The following is an 18,861-nucleotide window of genomic DNA, read 5'->3' on the forward strand; positions in this document are numbered from 1 at the left end:
ACTTCATTGACCGGGTACCGTGAGTAGTCACGACTGTTTAGTCGTAATTTTAAGTTAAGAAGTTTACAAACTTAAAAGCCTGTGGGAAAATTTCTGCAGAGGTACTTTGTTTGATACAAGAAGCTTGTTTATGCTACGAGGAGATAAGAAAACCAAACTTGCAGAGTGAGACCTTGAAAAATAATGATGTTGTGAACTTCTACAGATAAGGTGCTCAGCTAGCGATTGTTTACCATAGATACTGGCAAGAAGACTCTCAGCCTTGAAAATAATGATGTGTTTTGAAAAAATACTCATTTTGTTTTAAATTCTTCTGGTGTTTATGGAACATAGCAATAAGCTATGGATCTTCCATCAGGTAGGTATGAAGAACCGCCACAGGAGGGAGATGCGGAGCAAAAATCAAGAAGATATGAGAAAAGAGACGTCAAACGTTCGGAGAAGGGAGAAGCAGCCTACCTGGAATGATGCCAGAAGGATAGAGACAAGTTGTGGAAGCAGGTCATCAAATTAATTGAATATCAGAAGGAACTAATGGAATCAGATGAGAATGCGAACATTGTACAATCGAATCTGGATCAACTACTCAACCTTTGCCATGGGATTGGAGAAAAACAAAAATCAATACTAAGTTTACAACTGACCAAGCCAGAACTCGAATGGCACACTCAGTGGTTCCAAGAGAGGGTGGAATTTTTTGATGGTTTCATGGCGGACGCGGAGAAGTGGTTGTCTGAAACCATAGCTCAAACATTGCACTCTACAGTAGAAGGTGCGATGCAACAAGGTGTTGAAGTGGGAGAAGAAATTACACCTCTGGATCGCCGTAATACCCGTAGAAACGAAGGACGGAATGAAAAGAGATGCATCTACCATTAAGCCACAAGGGTTTTGTTTTTCATGTAATGAAGTTGGTCACACTATAAGATGGTGTCGAAAATTCAAGAAGAAGGAATACAAAGAAAAAAATGACTTCTTGAAGGAGAAAGGAATCTGTTATGGATGTTTGAAGAAAGGACACATGGTTAAAGACTGCAGGAGTAGGATAACGTAATATATGCAAACAAGATCATCCTGAATTACTTCACATTGAGCAGAGGAATACGTATAGAAACTGCCATTACGATTCTTGTGCACCTTTTTCGCACCTTCTATAGAATGGCCACCAGTACTGCACGCTATACCCCAGGTGTGGCCTGATCAACGATTTGTATAACTGCAACATGACATCTGAACTCTTAAACCTTATGCCCTTCTCGCCATCCAGTCTAACCCTGTTGCCACTTTCAGTTCAGTTGAGTTTATTGTCACGTGTACCGAGGTACAGTGAAAAGCTTTTGTTGCGTGCTAACCAGTCAGCGGAAAGAAAATTCATGATTACAATCGACCTATTTACAGTATAGATACATGATAAGGGAATAATGTTCAGTGCAAGGTAAACCCAGCAAAGTCCGATCAAGGATAGTCTGAGTAGGACAACTCACATTCTCTCCCCTATGTCCATGACACCTCACATGCTCTCTGCACCGAATTAATTTCCATCTACCTCGACTCCATCCTATCCCATGTCAAATCCCTCCCCACCTACGTCCAAGACACCTCACATGCTCTCCGTCACCGAATTAATTTCCACCTACCTCGACTCCATCCTATCCCCCCTGGTAAAATCCCTCCCCACCTATGTCCAAGACACCTCACATGCTCTCCGTTTCCTCAATAACGTCCGGTTTCCAGGCCCCCACTCCCTCATCTTTACCATGGATGTCCAGTCACTCTACACCTCCATCCCCCACAAGGATGGTCTTGAAGCCCTCCGTTTCTTCCTTGACCATAGAACCAGCCAATCTCCATCTACTAACACTCTCCTCCGCCTAGCAGAGCTGGTTCTTACCCTCAACAACTCCTTTGACTCCTCCCGCTTCCTCCAAACCCGAGGTGTAGCTATGGGCACTCGCAGGAGACCTAGCTATGCCTGCCTCTTTGTCGGGTACGTCGACAAATCCCTGTTCCAGACGAACACTGGCCCCATCCCCGAACTCTACCTTCACTACATTAACGACTGCATTGGTGCTACCTCTTGTACCCATGCAGAACTCACTGACCATAGATTTCACCACTAATTTCCATCCTGCTCTTAAATATACTTGGACCATCTCTGACATCTCCCCACCGTTTCTGGATCTCACCATCTCCATCACAGGAGACAGACTAGTGACTGACATCTACTACAAACCCACTGACTCCCACAGCTATCTGGACTACACTTCTTCCCACCCTGTCTCCTGCAAAAAGTCTATCCCCTACCAATTCCTCTGTCTACGCTGCATCTGCGCCCAGGATGAGGTGTTTCACACTAGGGCATCAGAGATGTCCTCATTTTTTAGGAAACAGGGCTTCCCTCTTCCATTAGAGATGAGGCTCTCACTAGGGCCTCCTCTATATCCCGCAGCTCCGCTCTTGCTCCCCCTCCCCCCATTCGTAACAAGGACAGAATCCCCCTTGTCCTCACCTTCCACCCCATCAGCCAGTGTATCCAACAAATCATCCTCCAACATTTCCGTCACCTCCAACGGGATCCCTCTACTGGCCACACCTTCCCATCTCCTCCCCTTTCTGCGTTCTGCAGAGACCGTTCCCTCCGTAACTCCCTGGTCCACTCGTCCCTTCCTATCCAAACCACCCCTTCCCCGGGCACTTTCCTCTGCAACTGCTAGAGATGCAACACCTGTCCCTTTACCTCCCCCCTCGACTCCATCCAAGGACCCAAACAGTCTTTCTAGGTGAAACAGAGGTTCACCTGCAGCTCCTCCAACCTCATCTATTGTATCTGCTGTTCAAGATGTCAACTTCTCTACATCGGCAAGACCAAACGCAAGGTCGGCGATCGTTTCGCTTAACACCTTCGCTCAGTCTGCCTTAACCAACCTGATTTCCTGGTGGCTGAGCACTTCAACTTCCCCTCCCACTCCCAGTCTGACCTTTCTGTCATGGGCCTCCTCCAGTGTCATAGTGAGGCCCACCGCAAATTGGAGGAACAGCACCTCATATTTCGCTTAGGCAGCTTGCAGCCCAGCGGTATGAACATTGACTTCTCTAACTTTAGATAGTTCCTATGTCCCTCTCATCCCCTCCCCCTTCCCAGTTCTCCCCGTCTTCCTGTCTCCACCTATATACTTTCTTTGACCCCCGTGACCTCAGTCTGAAGAAGGGTCTCGCCCGGAAAAGTCACCCATTCCTTCTTTCCAGAGATGCTGCTTGACCTGCTGAGTTACTCCAGCATTTTGTGATACCATGATGGATAGTCTGAGGGTCACCAATGAGGTAGATAGTAGTTCAGGACTGCTCTCTGGTTGTGGTAGAATGATTCAGTTATCTGATAACAGCTGGGAAGAAACTATATATGTCCTGGCACCCCAAACTCATTCTGTTCAACAACACTCCCCAGAGTCCAGCCATCCACTGTATCTGTGCTGGCCTGGTTTAACTTCCCAAGGCCACAGGAATGACCACACTATTTCTCCCTAAATTGATGTTGCCTGACCTGCTTGGTAGTATTCAATTTGGAAATGACCTGAAGCTGAAACCACACTGTTGGAAAATGTTCTTCAAAAGGCGATCCGCTGTGCGTCCCGCCGGCCGCTGCGGTTACTGGACGCTGCGCTGGTGGAAGATGGTTGCTGGGCAATGCAATGGTGGGCGCTGGTGGAAGATGGTTGCTGGGCAATGGTGGGCGCTGGTGGAATATGGTTGCTGGGCAATGGTGGGCGCTGGTGGAAAATGGTTGCTGGGCAGTGGTGGGCGCTGGTGGAAAATGGTTGCTGGGCACAGTGGTGGGCGCTGGTGGAAGATGGTTGCTGGGCAATGGTGGGCGCTGGCGGCGGTTGCTGGGCAATGGTGGGCGCTGGCGGCGGTTGCTGGGCAATGGTGGGCGCTGGCGGCGGTTGCTGGGCAATGGTGGCCGCTGGCGGCGGTTGCTGAGCAATGGTGGCCGCTGGCGGCGGTTGCTGAGCAATGGTGGGCGCTAGCGACGGTTGCTGGGCAATGGTAGCGGTTGCTGGGCAATGGTGGGCGCTGGCGGCAGTTGCTAAGCGCTGGTCGACGGCCTTTACTGGCAATGGCGGGCGCTGGTGGCGGTTGCTGGGCAATGGCGGGCGCTGGCAGCGGTTGCTGGGCAATGGCGGGCGCTGGCGGCGGTTGCTGGGCAATGGCGAGCGCTGGCGGCGGTTGCTGGGCAATGGCGGGCGCTGGCGGCGGTTGCTGGGCAATGGCGGGCGCTGGCAGCGGTTGCTGGGCAATGGCGGGCGCTGGCGGCGGTTGCCGGGCAATGGCGGGCGCTGGCGGCGGTTGCTGGGCAATGGTGCGGTTGCTAAGCGCTGGTCGACGGCCTTTACTGGCAATGGCGGACGGTGGCGCCGCGATGAAGAGTTGCAGTCCGCACGGAGACTCTGCTCTCATCTCTTCCTGCTTCAAGACTTGTGTGAACCCGCAGACCAGTGTACCCAGTACCTTTCACGGTAGAGAGGAGGCCAGCATGGCCGTGCGTCTAACGGCCGGCGTGCAGGTAGAGGCTGTGCGGGGGCAGCTCAGCCTCAGGGCGGGACATCGGCGGGAACATGGGCGAGGAACGGTCACTATTCTGCAAGTGGCACATTTTTTTCCCCATAAAAAAACCATTTGCTTTCGAGCTTGTTGTTCGAACAGATGTGAATTCGTAAGCTAACGTTTAAAACAACGCGTTGAAATGGCCTAATGTGTTTGGTTTTGGCATGTCAACAGATTTTTATGCACGGTTCTTTAAGTGTTATGTTTTTGACAATGGAAGTTTCTCCTTTTAGAATTTTGATCCTTTTTGCGACTTTAGTCGGTGTTAAGGTCATGGAATTATATCTATAATGGTGATTTATTCTAACTACGTTTTAATGAAAAAATGGCAATTCTTGGTGTTAACTCGATTACATTTAATGTAAATTTCTCTTTGCTTCAAGAAAGTAGGTATTGTTTAAGGACAAACATAACTAAATAGGGGAAACAATTACTCATTAAGTAGAAAACAAGTTGTGAGTCCAAGCCATTTTGAGTAGCCTGTTATTAATTCACGATGTCACCCAAGCCTTGAAAACATCTCAGACATAGAAAAAAAATAAAGCACAGGTACAAGCCCTTCTGCCTACAATGTCGGTATCGAACATGTTGCCAGTGTAACTAATCTCATCTGCCTGCATACAATCAATACCCCACCATCTACTGCATATCCATGTACCCTTTCTGAAATCCTCTTAAATGACATTATTAAATCTGCCTCCACCATCACGTGATCCCTGGCAGCATATTCCAGGCATCCATCACATTCTGTGTGCAAAAAAAAAAAGCCCTACACATCTCCTTTAAACATTGTTCCTTTCACCTTAAAGCTATACCCTCTTTTCTTTGACATTTTCACTTTGTGATAAAGGTTCTATGTCTACCCTATCTATACCCCTCTTAATTTTATATACTTCTCTCAGGTCTCCCCTCAGCTTATGACACACCAGATAAATGAATTCAAGTTTTTGTCTAACCTTTCCTTATAACTAATACCCTTGAATCCAGGTAGCATTCTAGTAAACCTCTTCTGCATCCTCTCCAAAGCTTCCACATCCTTGGGGTGACCAGACTGTACACCATACACCATATGTAGGCTAACCAAAGTCCTATGAAGCTGTATCATGATTTCCTGAATCGAAGACTCACTGCCCTGACCAAAGAACGCAAGCACAACATACGCCCTTTTTAACACTCTATCTACTTGTGTTGCCACCTTCAGGGAGCTATGAATTTGGACCCCAAGATCCCTCTGCACATTAATGCTGTTAAGGGTCTTGCCATTGACTATACTTTCCGCTTACATTTGACCTCCCAACACTATACACTTGCTAGGATTAAGCTCTATCTGCCATTTCTCCATCCATTTGTGTAGCTCATCTATATCCCACTGTATATTTTGATAGCCTTCCTCACAGTCCGCATCTCCAGCAATCTTGGTGTCCTGTGTAAAGTTAGTAACCAATTCCTCTACATTTATGTTCAAGTCATTTGTGTACATATATATCGCAATCAACAGAGGTCCCAGCACAGGTTTCAGCAGAACTCCACTGGTCACAGTCATTGTGCCTGAATAAAGTTCTTCCATCACAACACTTTGTCTTCTATTAGTAAACCAGTTCTGAATCCATACAACCAAGTTACTGTGAATCCTGTGCGTCATAATCTTCTAGATCAGCCTATCATGAGGGACTTTAATGATCCAAAGATTACATTAAAGCTCCTGCATTCTCCTCTCTTGGCCATATTAATAACCTGGGATAGATCCCATTAGGTCCTGGGAATTTATTCATCGCAATGCTCTTTAAGATCCCCCACATCACCACCATCTTGATTTGAAACTGCCATTGCATGTTGGTAAAATGGACAAAAAGTACTGGAGTAACGGAGTGGATCAGGCAGCATCTCTGGAGAAAAAGGATGATTGGCGTTTCGAGTCTGGACCTTTCTCGTTTTGCACATTGATCTCACTGTTCCCCATGTCCTTCTCCTTGGTGAATACAGATGCAAAGTACTTGTTTAGTACCTCAACTACATCCTCTGATTCCAAGTACAAATTCCCACCTTTATCCTTGAGTAATCCCATCTTCTCCCTGGTTACCATTTTGTTTTTAATGTAGTTATAAAAATCCATGCGATTTTCTTTAATACAACTTGCCAAAGCTATTTTTTGGCCCTTGTAAACGTGTGCTTGAGTTCTTTCCTACTTGCTTTATTTTCCATCAAAGGCCCTGTCTGATTTCATCTTCTCAAATCTTACATGCGCGTTTTGACCAAATTTATAACCTCTTTGGTCATCTAAGATTCCCTTACCATGCCATCATTATTCCTCCTCCTTATTGGACTGCAGGTCCTGAACTTTGATTATCTGGCCTTTAAACGACTCTGGAATATTACATGCCATCTTTTGTTTGTTTTCTTTTAAATATACTCTTGCCCCTCCTCATCTTAACAATAACACGGTAGTGTCATTGTAGTATTTTGTTGGAATGACAAAAGTAAATTATGACAAACAGGAAAAAAACAACCAATTTTCTGTTTTTAAGAATGAAAATGATTTTGAGCCAGAAGAAAAAGTTTATTATGTGGACAGTGAAGATTCCATGATCTCCAGCAATTTGTGTGGCAAGTGCAATGAAGATTACTATAAGCAAATAGAGAATCTGAAAAAAGCACATGTTCATGCTATGGCACAACTCGAGAAATTGTATGAGAGTAAACTGCATGTCAGAAGTGAGATTATTGCTTCAAAGAATCCTTGTGAAACTCCAGTATGTTTCAGGTAGGCACATTGGTCACTAGGTATAACATGTTTAAAGGGAAACAAAATTGATTTTGCTATCTACCACAATACAAAAGACAAATAAGAAATGCATGGTTCTTTTAGTGGTGGTAACAATTAATTGCGCATTCTGAGGTTTAAGGCAAAAAGAAAATGACTGTTATAAACTGTCACTTCAAAACAGAATATCAATCTGTGTTGGTTGACTCATAGAGCAGACTTCTTTGGACTCTGTTTATCCTCCTACTTTACTTCCAGCTTCTCAGTATTTCTCAGTCACTGTCTTTCATTTTCTTTTTCCAATCTGCTATCGGTACAATCATTATATTCTGCTAATTCACTACCTTGCTAGTGTGTTACTGTTCATCCTGGACAATGCCTCTGCTCATTAATTTATCTATTTGACTCTACAGAACCTGGCAACCCCTTTCATATGTCTAGTAGAAAAGTTTTGAAGGGACATTTTAGAAGGGACTTCTTGAACTCTCAACTTTACTACCTTCAGTGTACTGACATCAGCATGTGATTGATAGCCTCAGTGTCCTCACCACAAGATCCTGAATGCCAACCAGCCCATTACTGGGAAACATAATAGCTAACTGAAATCCTTTAGTTTCAAATTCTGAGAGCTCATTTGCAATTCACAGCTGAACAAGGATGACACGCAAAGTTTTCTAGTTTTATAAAGACTACCACGACCCCACCTCCCTTATTCTTCCTTGCATACGAAATGTTCGTAGACTTTATTTTGAAATGAAGGCCATTGACTGGGTTGGAATTTGCTTTTTCTGTCTCCTTGTCTCTCCCTTCATTGCACTACATTGGTCATTCTCAGCCTTTGCACAGATTTGCCAAGTGCTATCTGATCACCTTGCAATCGGCCTCCTGATACTTCTGGTCTTCCTCCTCGTTAATAACGCCATCTTTTCTTTTCTCTTGGTTCCCCATTTTAAAACTCAAGCTAAAATACACACTGGAGTAACTCAGCAGGTCAGGCAGCATCTCTGAAGAACATTGATAAGTGCCGTTTTGGGTCAGGACCCTTCTTCAAACCAGTCAGTATGCTGCCTCACCTGGTGAGTTACTCCAGCACTCTATGTCTTTTTTTTGTAAACCAGTATCTGCAGTTCCTTGTTTCCAGTTAAAATTCAAGCTATCACTATTTAAGAACGATCGATCCCTCTACCTTAATATCCATGGTAGAGCTGTCCCCTAAATGTGATAGTGTCACTGAAGCATGTTCCATCACTTCTATTTGAGATCCACTAATGGGTTTTTTTCTCAACAAATCCAGGTGTAATTATAATGATCTGTGGCTTCTACAATTGGCCCAATTTGCCAATCTTTTTGTACCCCACAGTATTCGCTCAATTATGCTCCCACCTCTTCATACCTCTCATTAGATGGTTGTAAACATTTCTCTATTATGCACACGCATTTTTTTCCTTTTTCTTGGTACTCTTCCATTTATAATTTGCATATTAATAATTTATAATGAAGAATTTACCTTTCATATGTAAATTGTTGGTACATTTACCGATGAATCCAGATTGGTCACTCCACTGCTGAGTAATCCATCCTTATTGATTTTCTATATAATGTGTAACTTAAAGTTTAGTTAAATTAGAGATATAGCATGGAAATTGGCCCTTTGGCCACCCGTTTGCACTAGTTCTATGTTATCCCACTTTCCCAGAGTTTAAAATCCAATGTTATCTTGGTTTTGAGTGCATTCCTGTGTTGATCCATTTAGCAGGTAAGCTCAGTTTTTCATTTGCACAGATTTGAACTTTTGATTGTCCACATGTTCTTATCCTTGTCTCAGGGTGCTCTTTATATAAATTGCCTTAGTTGTGGTTTAATTTCCTCCTGAATGCTATTCTAAAATGATTTCTACCTTGAAGCACCTTTGACTAAAAGTAATCTACTAAATCATCCTATTTTTCTGTATCATCTGCTCCCCATACTTAAGTTTTGAGAAGTTCTCTTAAATGAATGTGTTATGCAAGCCATTTTAATAAATATACCATAATATTATGAAGTAAAACAATCTTGCTTTGTACATTTTTATAGTACAACCTGCAAACCGAGTTCAGATAAGAAAAATGATGACCATCTTTCTGATTTGTCTATGGAGGTGGACAGTACTGCTTCCTTAAACCTATCGGAATTGTCCACTGAAGATCTGAAAGCAGATGAGGAAAATTTTATATCCCATGGAAGGGATCGGATTCGGAGAATGTGGGATGGATTTTCTTTGGAGATGTATACCACATGTGAAAAACCAGAAAAGCTTGGAAGTTCTAATTTGCAAAGAACAAAAATAATTAAAAAGGAGCACAAGCACTGGTCACCAAAGATAACAATACCAGAACCTTTCCAAATGACCCTCAGAGAAGATGAAAAGAAGCAGCAAAAGATCAGGTCTAGATCTGAAATGGAAATAAAGAATTATACGCTAAGAAAACAATTAGAGGAAGAAGCAGAATGCCAAAAACTATTCCGTGCTAACCCTGCACCCGCCCACACCTATATCCCATTAATGGAAGAAATAATGGAACGGAATGAGGAAAGGAGGACGTTTATTAAGGCAAGGAGCAAAGAGACTTTACTGGCAATCCAAAAACCATTTGCTTTTCTTGAGAGGGAGGAAAAGAAGAAAGAAATTAAAAACATGCAAATAATAGACCTTGCATTTTCAGTAAAGAAAACAAAGATATTTAAAGCAAAACCTGTCCCCAAATATCTTCATGATCAAACGATGATTGATAGGATTAAAGAGGAGGAACTCTATAGAGCAATAAGGATGAAAGTGAGAGCTCAAGAAATGTTAAACAGTGCATCCCTTCCAAAAAGTATGCTTCATAATGCTGTTCTGAACAGAAGAAAAAAAGTATGTTGTGAGACAGATAAAAAACTGAAATTCAAACCCCACATGAATGCCAAAGTTCCAGATTTTGAGATTTTGCACAGAAAATCTCAGAGACAACTCACGAAAAAGAAATTAAAGTTGGCAACTGCATGTGAACCCTTCCAACTGCATACTTCGCATGTATTTTCAAAAAACAACATTATGAATGACACAACAGCAGATGAAAATCAGTTGAAAGAGGTGCACCGGCCTTGCAGAAAACAGTCAAAATCACATATTATCATTGATTTATCTCCATCGAGATCTTTGGACTTGGAAATTATAAAGAGCACTGACGTTTCAAAGAAGAAAGAAGCTGTCAGGTAAGATTTCTGCACTCTTACTGAAAATATTACCACACTGTTTCCTACATGGGGTTCACTTCTGTAATCATTTGTAAGTATAACTGGCAGTCGCCGAGTTGCATCGGATCCATTCCTGAGAATTGTCCATAAATCAGAATTATCTTTTTTTCTGTAGTAACTCATATTGTATCCCTCAACATACACTTGTATAGTTTAATTTAATTGAAGAATCATACGAACATTACCATAAATAAATTAAGTTTTTTTTTTACAGTATTCAGTCATTAAAGAATAACATGTTAATAACATATTATTACTACTAGTTTGAAAAATGCTTAAAAAATATATGGGGTAGTTTGCATAATGTCATCTTTCCAAAAGGTAGTCATTTGTATCCTAAGGAGTACCTGTGTAATAAAAAATGTGCAAAGGATTAGATCCTAATGTAACTTTTGAATTACATCATGCTAGTTCATTCATCATTACTCTACAATTGTCTTGGTTCCCATCTTGTTGGAATTACTATTGGGCAGATCATACTGGATCTGGCTCACTGCCACATTTGCCACCAGTGGTGTTCACCTTCTTGCACTAATTTGAATCTGATGCAGTGAGGAAGTCAAGGAAGCCCCTCCATTTGTAAGAGACCTCCTGTGAAATAAAGTGGAGCGGGCTGCAGATGACAGCCAGACCTCGGGTGGCATTTCTTGAAGTCCCAACCAAGAAATGCCCTGATGGGTTTTAGACTGCTTGTTTTTTTAAACTTGCATTCATTATTTTGGTGTCTTGGAAAGTATTAAGATAAAGAAAAGTAATTTAATCACGTACATTTTTACTTGCTCTGATATGTGAACCCATTCCGATACATGGACGTAATGCTGAGAGATCAAATGCAAATTTAAACTGGCCCTTCCATTCTGTATATCAGTACCTCATTTCTGAACTTGGAGATATTTAAGATCTATTAACGTTGAAGGCCTAGTATCTTCATTGAAATTACCGGGTATTCAATAAAACCCAAACTGCAGGAGGAACTCAGAGAATCAGGCAGCATCTGTGGAAGGAATAAATAGGGTACTTTTTGGTGTGTGACTCTACTTCAAAGTGATTTGGTCTAAAGAAGGGTCCTGATCCAAAACATAATTTATCCATTCCTTCCACAGATGCTGCCTGATTTACTGAGTTCCACTAGCACTTGTATTTTGCTTAAAATTCCAGCATCAGATGTTAATGATTTAGACGAGGGAATTGAATGCAACATCTCTAAGTTTGCGGATGACACGAAGCTGGGTGGCAGTGTTAGCTGCGAAGAGGATGCTAGGAGGCTGCAGAGTGACTTGGATAGATTAGGCGAGTGGGCAAATGCATGGCAGATGCAATATAATGTGGATAAATGTGAGGTTATCCACTTTGGCGGCAAGAACAGGAAAACAGAGTATTACCTGAATGGTGACCGATTGGGAGAAGGGGAGATGCAACGTGACCTGGGGGTCATGGTGCACCAGTCATTGAAAGCAAGCATGCAGGTGCAGCAGGCAGTGAAGAAAGCGAATGGTATGTTGGCATTCATAGCAAGAGGATTTGAGTTTAGGAGCAGGGAGGTTCTGCTGCAGTTGTACAGGGCCTTGGTGAGACCGCACCTGGAGTATTGTGTGCAGTTTTGGTCTCCTAACCTGAGGAAAGACGTTCTTGCCTTAGAGGGAGTACAGAGAAGGTTCACCAGATTAATCCCTGGGATGGCGGGACTTGCATATGAGGAAAGACTGGATAGACTGGGCTTGTACTCGCTGGAATTTAGAAGACTGAGGAGGGATCTTATAGAAACATATAAAATTCTTAAGGGGTTGGCGAGGCTAGATTGTTCCCGATGTTGGGGGAGTCCAGAACCAGGGGTCACAGCTTAAGGATAAGGGGGAAGTCTTTTAGGACCGAGATGAGAAAACATTTCTCCACACAGAGAGTGGTGAGTCTGTGGAATTCTCTGCCACAGAAGGTAGTTGAGGCCAGTTCATTGGCTATATTTAAGAGGGAGTTAGATGTGGCCCTTTTTGCTAAAGGGATCAGGGGGTATGGAGAGAAGGCAGGTACAGGCTACTGAGCTGGATGATCAGCCATGATCATATTGAATGGCGGTACAGGCTCGAAGGGCCGAATGGCCTACTCCTGCACCTATTTTCTATGTTTCTATGTTCCTTGTGCCTCCACTGGGACAATCAATTTAGATCTGAACTGGCCTCTGAACAGAGAGTGATCTAATGCTTCTCTCTCCAGCTTAGTGTGGGGAAACTTTGGCAAAACTCGGTCCTGAGTCTGGTTGTGAAGAACAGTAACAGTGCAGCAGCATCCATTATTTAGTAAGCCTTCCGTGTTTGGTGGTTCATGATAGCCAGTCTGAAGTTTTGAAAGAACCATTGATTCTAATCTGGCAATTTTAATCCAGGAATTGGAGTAATATTCCATTTGGAACTGATAATTGGACTTCTGTGAGATTTGATGGTTGTATAGTAGTTGTATTGTTTCTCTGTGACTGGCCAATTTCATTTTCATTGACTTTTAAGAAGCCTGTTTAATGCCCACGTGATTTTTTTTCCCCCCACCTACCCCCATTTTGTTTCTAAGGTAAACTCGTATGTTCTATTTGCAACACATTCTGCCTTATTATTACAGTTATGGACTCTTTAACATTGAAATGCAACTTCACTTTTTACACCCTTTCCCCATCATGTCTGAAGATTCTATGCCCTCTTGAGTTGACAGTCCACCCCTTCTTTCAAACACCTCTCTAATAGCAACAATCCTATATTCCTGTTTGCTGTCGGTTCATCTGCCTCAAACAAAATCTCACAAAGTGCTGGAGTAATTTAGCAAGTCAGGCAGCATCTCTGGAGAACATGGAAAGGTGATGTTTCGGGTCAGGACCTTTCTTCCTGTTTTTCTTGTAAACCAGCATCTGCAGTTCCTTGTTTCTGCCTTACTACTCAGGCTCTTTGCAGTAATATTGAAGTAATGCATGCATTCCTGCCATATGCCTTATCATTGCGATGTCTGTTTGATGTGAACTAAATAATATTTAGATTACCCCAGGAAATAATCCAATTCTTAAATCAATGGATTAGATGCTGGGCCATTAATAAAATAAATGTTCAAATTCCATAAAGCGGGGAAATTTAAACTCAAGTAACTAATGAAAACATTGGATTTTTTAAAAAACTAATCTTATAATCTGTATAATCTCACCCCTGAAAGTGCTGAGTAAAAAAACCAGAAGGGCTGGGTCAGGGTCAGGGTCAGGCTTAGGCAGCACCTGTGGAGATCCAAAGCACTGGAATGGACATACAATGTTTTGGGTCAAGACCCTTTATCAGACAGAAAGGAGTAGGGGGAAGAAAGCAATAAACTAGAGGTGGGGGAAGGACATAACAGGGCACGTGATAGGCAGATGCAGGTAAGGGGTTTTGATTGCAGATGGGTGGAGTAATTGACAAAGGAGAGAGGTAAAAAGAAGACAAAATGGTGTCAGATAATAATAAGAGAGGTAAAATGTAAAGCTGGAGGGAGGAATACGGATAGAAGGCGACAGGGAGAGTATGGGGGGGAGGATTAAAAAATGGTAGACACGTGTCCACATGTCCAAATTCACTTGGACTATTTCTGATATCTCTCTCCCGTTTCTTGATTTCTTTATTTCTCATCACAGGGGACAAATTATGTATGAATGTCGGCTGACTGACACAGTTACTTTGACTACACCTCCTCACACCCTGGGTCTTGCAAGGACGCCATCCCTTACTCTAATTTTCTATGTTTTTGCCATATCTGCTCTCAAGAGGAGGCTTTCCACCTTTGGACATCCAAAAGGTCCTTTTTCTTTGGTAAACGTAGTGTCCTCCTGCTGTTGTGGATTGAGTCCTCACCCATGACTCCTCTGTATCTAGTTTAGAGTTTAGTTTAGTTTGGAGATACAGCGTGGAAACAAGCTCTTTGGCCTACCGAGTCCACGTCGACCAACAATCACCCATACACTAGTTCTATCCTACTCACGAAGGACAATTTAGAGAAGCCAATTAACCTACAAACCTGCATGTCTTTGGAATGAGGGAGGAAACCGGAGCACCTAGAGAAAACCCACATGGTCACAGGGAGAACATACATGCTCTGTACGTTCAGCACCAGTAGTCAGGATCAAATCCGGGTCTCTGGCGCTGTAAGGCAGCAGCTCTACAACTACGCCATTGCATCGTGCAGTACTGCTCTATTTCTGCCTCATCCAGAAGGAACGAAGATAGAATTCCCCTGGTCCTCGCCTCTCATCCCAGCAGCCTCCATATCCAACGCATCCTTCTCCAAATCAATGGTGGAGGAAATGAATGTTCTCGGTGGTTGATGGAGTGCTTTGTTCTGGATGATGTTGAGCTTCTCCATAGTTGTTGGCACTGCACTCAAGCTCCTGTCTTGTAAAAGGACCTTGGAGTGTTGAGGTGAGTCGCTCGCTGCAGGATACCCAGTCTCTGACTGATCTTGTAGTTGTGATATTTATGTGGCTGGTCCAGTTGACTTTCTAATGAATGACTCCTAAGATATTAATGGTAGGGGGCATGGTCATGCCATTGAAATGTCAGTTGAACTACCTCTCACTCGAAATGTAACTGCCTGATACATTTGCAGCATAGATGTTATTTGCCACTTGACTACTTTGTGAAGACATTCAAAAAGAAACCCTGCTGCAAGTCCTCTTCCTGTCCTACACTGGACACCCTGTGCTCATTCTCCCTGTCTTGCTGATAAATGCTACTTTGCCCAAATCAAATAATGCCCGTGCGTGAAAATAAACATTTTGTGCACAGCCCGTTAAGTCCCTAAAGTTCAAAGCACTGGCCAGATTAAGTCTGATTATGAAAACATACCATGGCTATCAGACGTGGCATCATGATTTGCTCCAAGATTTACTCATGGAGAGGCTGCCCATTCCAACTTGGAGAGGAAGTACTCTAAGTACTGCAAATAAAAAATACATATTTCGAGATGGTGCTGGACTCTGAATGTTCTATGACCTATTCCAGCAGGCTTCCCAGTAAACCATGTATTTAGAAATGCACTCTCATTAATCTTCTATAGCTTGAACTATTAAATTTCTCATCTGAGTCTACAGCAGAGCTGCTGTGAAGTCCAGACTGCTGGCTGGTTAGCACTTGTGCTGTCCTTGGATCCAAACCATTGTGATTTTAAGTACAGATCTCATCTCTCCCCATTTTTTCTGAATCATGGAAAATATCAATATCTGAGCAAGTAGTTGCACGTGATTTGAAGGACTCTGTCCATATTCATTTTCTACTTGTGTTTCAATAACACTGAGCATTTAAAGGTATGGTAAAACATAGGAATATTAAAGGCGTTCTGATTGATACGGACTGTTTGTAGTTGAGTATTGCGATGTAATTAATGATCTGGCAAGTGCTGTTGTTTGTGGTATATCGCCTTGTAGACATACGCAAGGACTTTGATATCTTGTACAAGATCATTCAAACATCATTCCGATTTTTGTCAACTATCCCTTGCCATTGCCTGAATGGGAATATGTTAGTTGCTCCAATCTGCATTTTCTGGGTTAATAAACACAAAATGCTGGAATAACTCAGCGGGACAGGCAGCATCTGTGGCGAGAAGGAATGGGTGACGTTTCCAGTCGAGACCTTTCTTCAGTCATTTTGTGTCTATCTTCAGTTTAAACCAGTTTCTTCTTACACATTTTTCTGGGTTAATGTTCAGCGCGGTGTCAGAAGATGATCAGTGCTCTGGTCCTTTGTCAGCCATTGACAATATAAGCAGAAGCACAGTTTTCAAAATGAACTCAGCACCACCACTATTTTTTTTTCTTTTTAGATTGTCCTTTGGTCTTGAGGATGACTTGCTTCTGCTCTAGTTTTGTGGGATATGAAGGGACCAATGCATTCAATCAAGATCTGCAGACTGTGCCACAGGGGGAGGTGTTGGTGAAAATCCTTTACTTTTTGCATCTGGTCTCCATATGGTCCTAACGCGCTTGAAGCCTTTCTGTGCGCTCTCCACCAATCTGAAGGATTTTCAAGATATTACATTTTTCTCATGGTGGCTTTGGGGATATCTTTGCAGTGTTTACTATGTCTTCCTCAAGCCTAGTGACAGGTGTGTAAATGATGTGGCCAGCCTATCAAAGTTGGTTCAGCATGATTATAACCTCAGATAGACATCAAATGCCGGAGTAACTCGGGCATCATCTCTGGAGAAAATGGATAGGTGACATTTCGGATTGGGAACCTTCATCAGACTAAGTGAGTGGTTGGGAGGGGGGACTGGAAGTGAGAGGAATAAAATAAGGACAGATCGGTGCTGGCAACAGATGACCTCAAGAGGCTTCCTGATAATGTGTAGGAAGGAACTACAGATACAGGCTTACACCGAAGATAGACACAAACTGCTGGAGTAACTCAGCGGGCCAGTCAGCATCTCCAGAGAGAAGGAATGGGTGACGTTTTGGATCTTCAGACTCTAGAGGTTCCTTGATAAGCCGATTGTTGGGTAGAGACGGTGTGAACCCAAGAGGGATATATTGTTTCAAACTGGAACTGACTAATAACCTCGATTTATTCACAAAGTGCTGGAGTAACTCAGCAGGTCGGGCAGCATCTCGGGAGAGAAGGAATGGGTGACGTTTCGGGTCGAGACCCTTCTTCAGACTGATGTCAGGGGGGCGGGACAAAGGAAGGATATAGGTGGAGACAGGAAGATAGAGGGAGATCTGGGAAGGAGGAGGGGAAGGAAGGGACAGAGGAGCTATCTAAAGTTGGAGAAGTCGACGTTCATACCACCGGGCTGCAAACTGCCCAGGCGAAATATGAGGTGCTGTTCCTCCAATTTCCGGTGGGCCTCACTATGGCACTGGAGGAGGCCCATGACAGAAAGGTCAGACTGGGAATGGGAGGGGGAGTTAAAGTGCTCGGCCACCGGGAGATCAGTTTTGTTAATGCGGACCGAGCGCAGGTGTTCAGCGAAGCGATCGCCGAGCCTGCGCTTGGTTTCGCCGATGTAAATGAGTTGACATCTAGAGCAACGGATGTAATAGATGAGGTTGGAGGAGGTGCAGGTGAACCTTTGTCTCACCTGGAAAGACTGTTTGGGTCCTTGGATGGAGTTGAGGGGGGAGGTAAAGGGACAGGTGTTGCATCTCGTGCGGTTGCAGGGGAAAGTGCCCGGGGTTGGGGTGGTTTGGGTAGGAAAGGACGAGTGGACCAGGGAGTTACGGAGGGAACGGTTTCTGTGGAACGCAGAGAGGGGAGGGGATGGGAAGATATGGCCAGTGGTGGGGTCCTGTTGTAGGTGACGGAAATGTTGGTGGATGATATGTTGGATCCGCTGGCTGGTGGGGTGGAAGGTGAGAACGAGGGGGATTCTGTCCTTGTTGCGCGTGGGGGGAGGGGCAGCAAGGGCAGAGCTGCGGGATGTAGAAGAGACCCTAGTGAGAGCCTCATCTATAATGGAGGAGGGGAAGCCCCGTTTTCTGAAGAACGAGGACATCTCGGAAGCCCTAGTGTGAAACACCTCATCCCGGGCGCAGATGCGGCGTAGACGGAGGAATTGGGAGTAGGGGATAGACTTTTTGCAGGGGACCGGGTGGGAAGAAGTGTAGTCCAGATAGCTATGCAAGTCAGTGGGTTTATAGTAAATGTCCGTCACTAGTCTGTCTCCTGTGATGGAGATGGTGAGGTCCAGAAACGGGAGGGAGATGTCAGAAATAGTCCAGGTATATTTAAGGGCAGGATGGAAATTGGAGGTGAAGTGTATGAAGTCAGTGAGTTCTGCATGGGTGCAAGAGGTAGCACCAATGCAGTCGTCGATGTAGCGGAGGTAGAGTTTGGGGATGGGGCCAGTGTACGTCTGGAACAGGGATTGTTCGACGTACCCGACAAAGAGGCAGGCGTAGCTAGGGCCCATGCGAGTGCCCATAGCTACGCCTCTGGTTTGAAGGAAGTGGGAGGAGTCAAAAGAGAAGTTGTTGAGGGTAAGAACCAGCTCTGCTAGGCGGAGGAGAGTGTTGGTCGATGGGGATTGGCTGGTTCTACGGTCGAGGAAGAAACGGAGGGCTTCGAGACCATCCTTGTGGGGGATGGAAGTGTAGAGTGACTGGACGTCCATGGTGAAGATGAGGGAGTGGGGGCCTGGGAACCGGAGGTTATCAAGGAGATGGAGAGCATGTGAGGTGTCTTGGACGTAGGTGGGGAGGGATTTAACCAGGGGGGATAGGATGG

At 44.1% G+C, this 18,861-nt stretch overlaps 1 protein-coding gene across 5 annotated transcripts in view; it reads left to right on the forward strand.

The window, feature by feature from the left end:
• fam161a (FAM161 centrosomal protein A) overlaps window positions 1-18,861 on the forward strand; it is a 37,677-nt gene that overhangs the window by 7,990 nt on the left and 10,826 nt on the right. For 2 of the 5 annotated variants that reach the window (XM_078404751.1, XM_078404753.1), the window contains exons 1-3: window positions 4,228-4,561; window positions 7,128-7,363; window positions 9,437-10,597. In XM_078404751.1, coding sequence (XP_078260877.1) covers window positions 4,235-4,561; window positions 7,128-7,363; window positions 9,437-10,597 — 1,724 coding nt within the window. In that variant the 5' untranslated portion in view covers window positions 4,228-4,234. Of the gene's footprint in view, window positions 1-3,958; window positions 4,015-4,227; window positions 4,562-7,127; window positions 7,364-9,436; window positions 10,598-18,861 lie in introns of those variants that run through there. The other 3 variants (XM_078404754.1, XM_078404755.1, XM_078404752.1) reach the window with 3 other exon arrangements.

Source organism: Rhinoraja longicauda, chromosome 9, assembly GCF_053455715.1.
Source record: "Rhinoraja longicauda isolate Sanriku21f chromosome 9, sRhiLon1.1, whole genome shotgun sequence".
Taxonomy (NCBI): domain Eukaryota; kingdom Metazoa; phylum Chordata; class Chondrichthyes; order Rajiformes; family Arhynchobatidae; genus Rhinoraja; species Rhinoraja longicauda.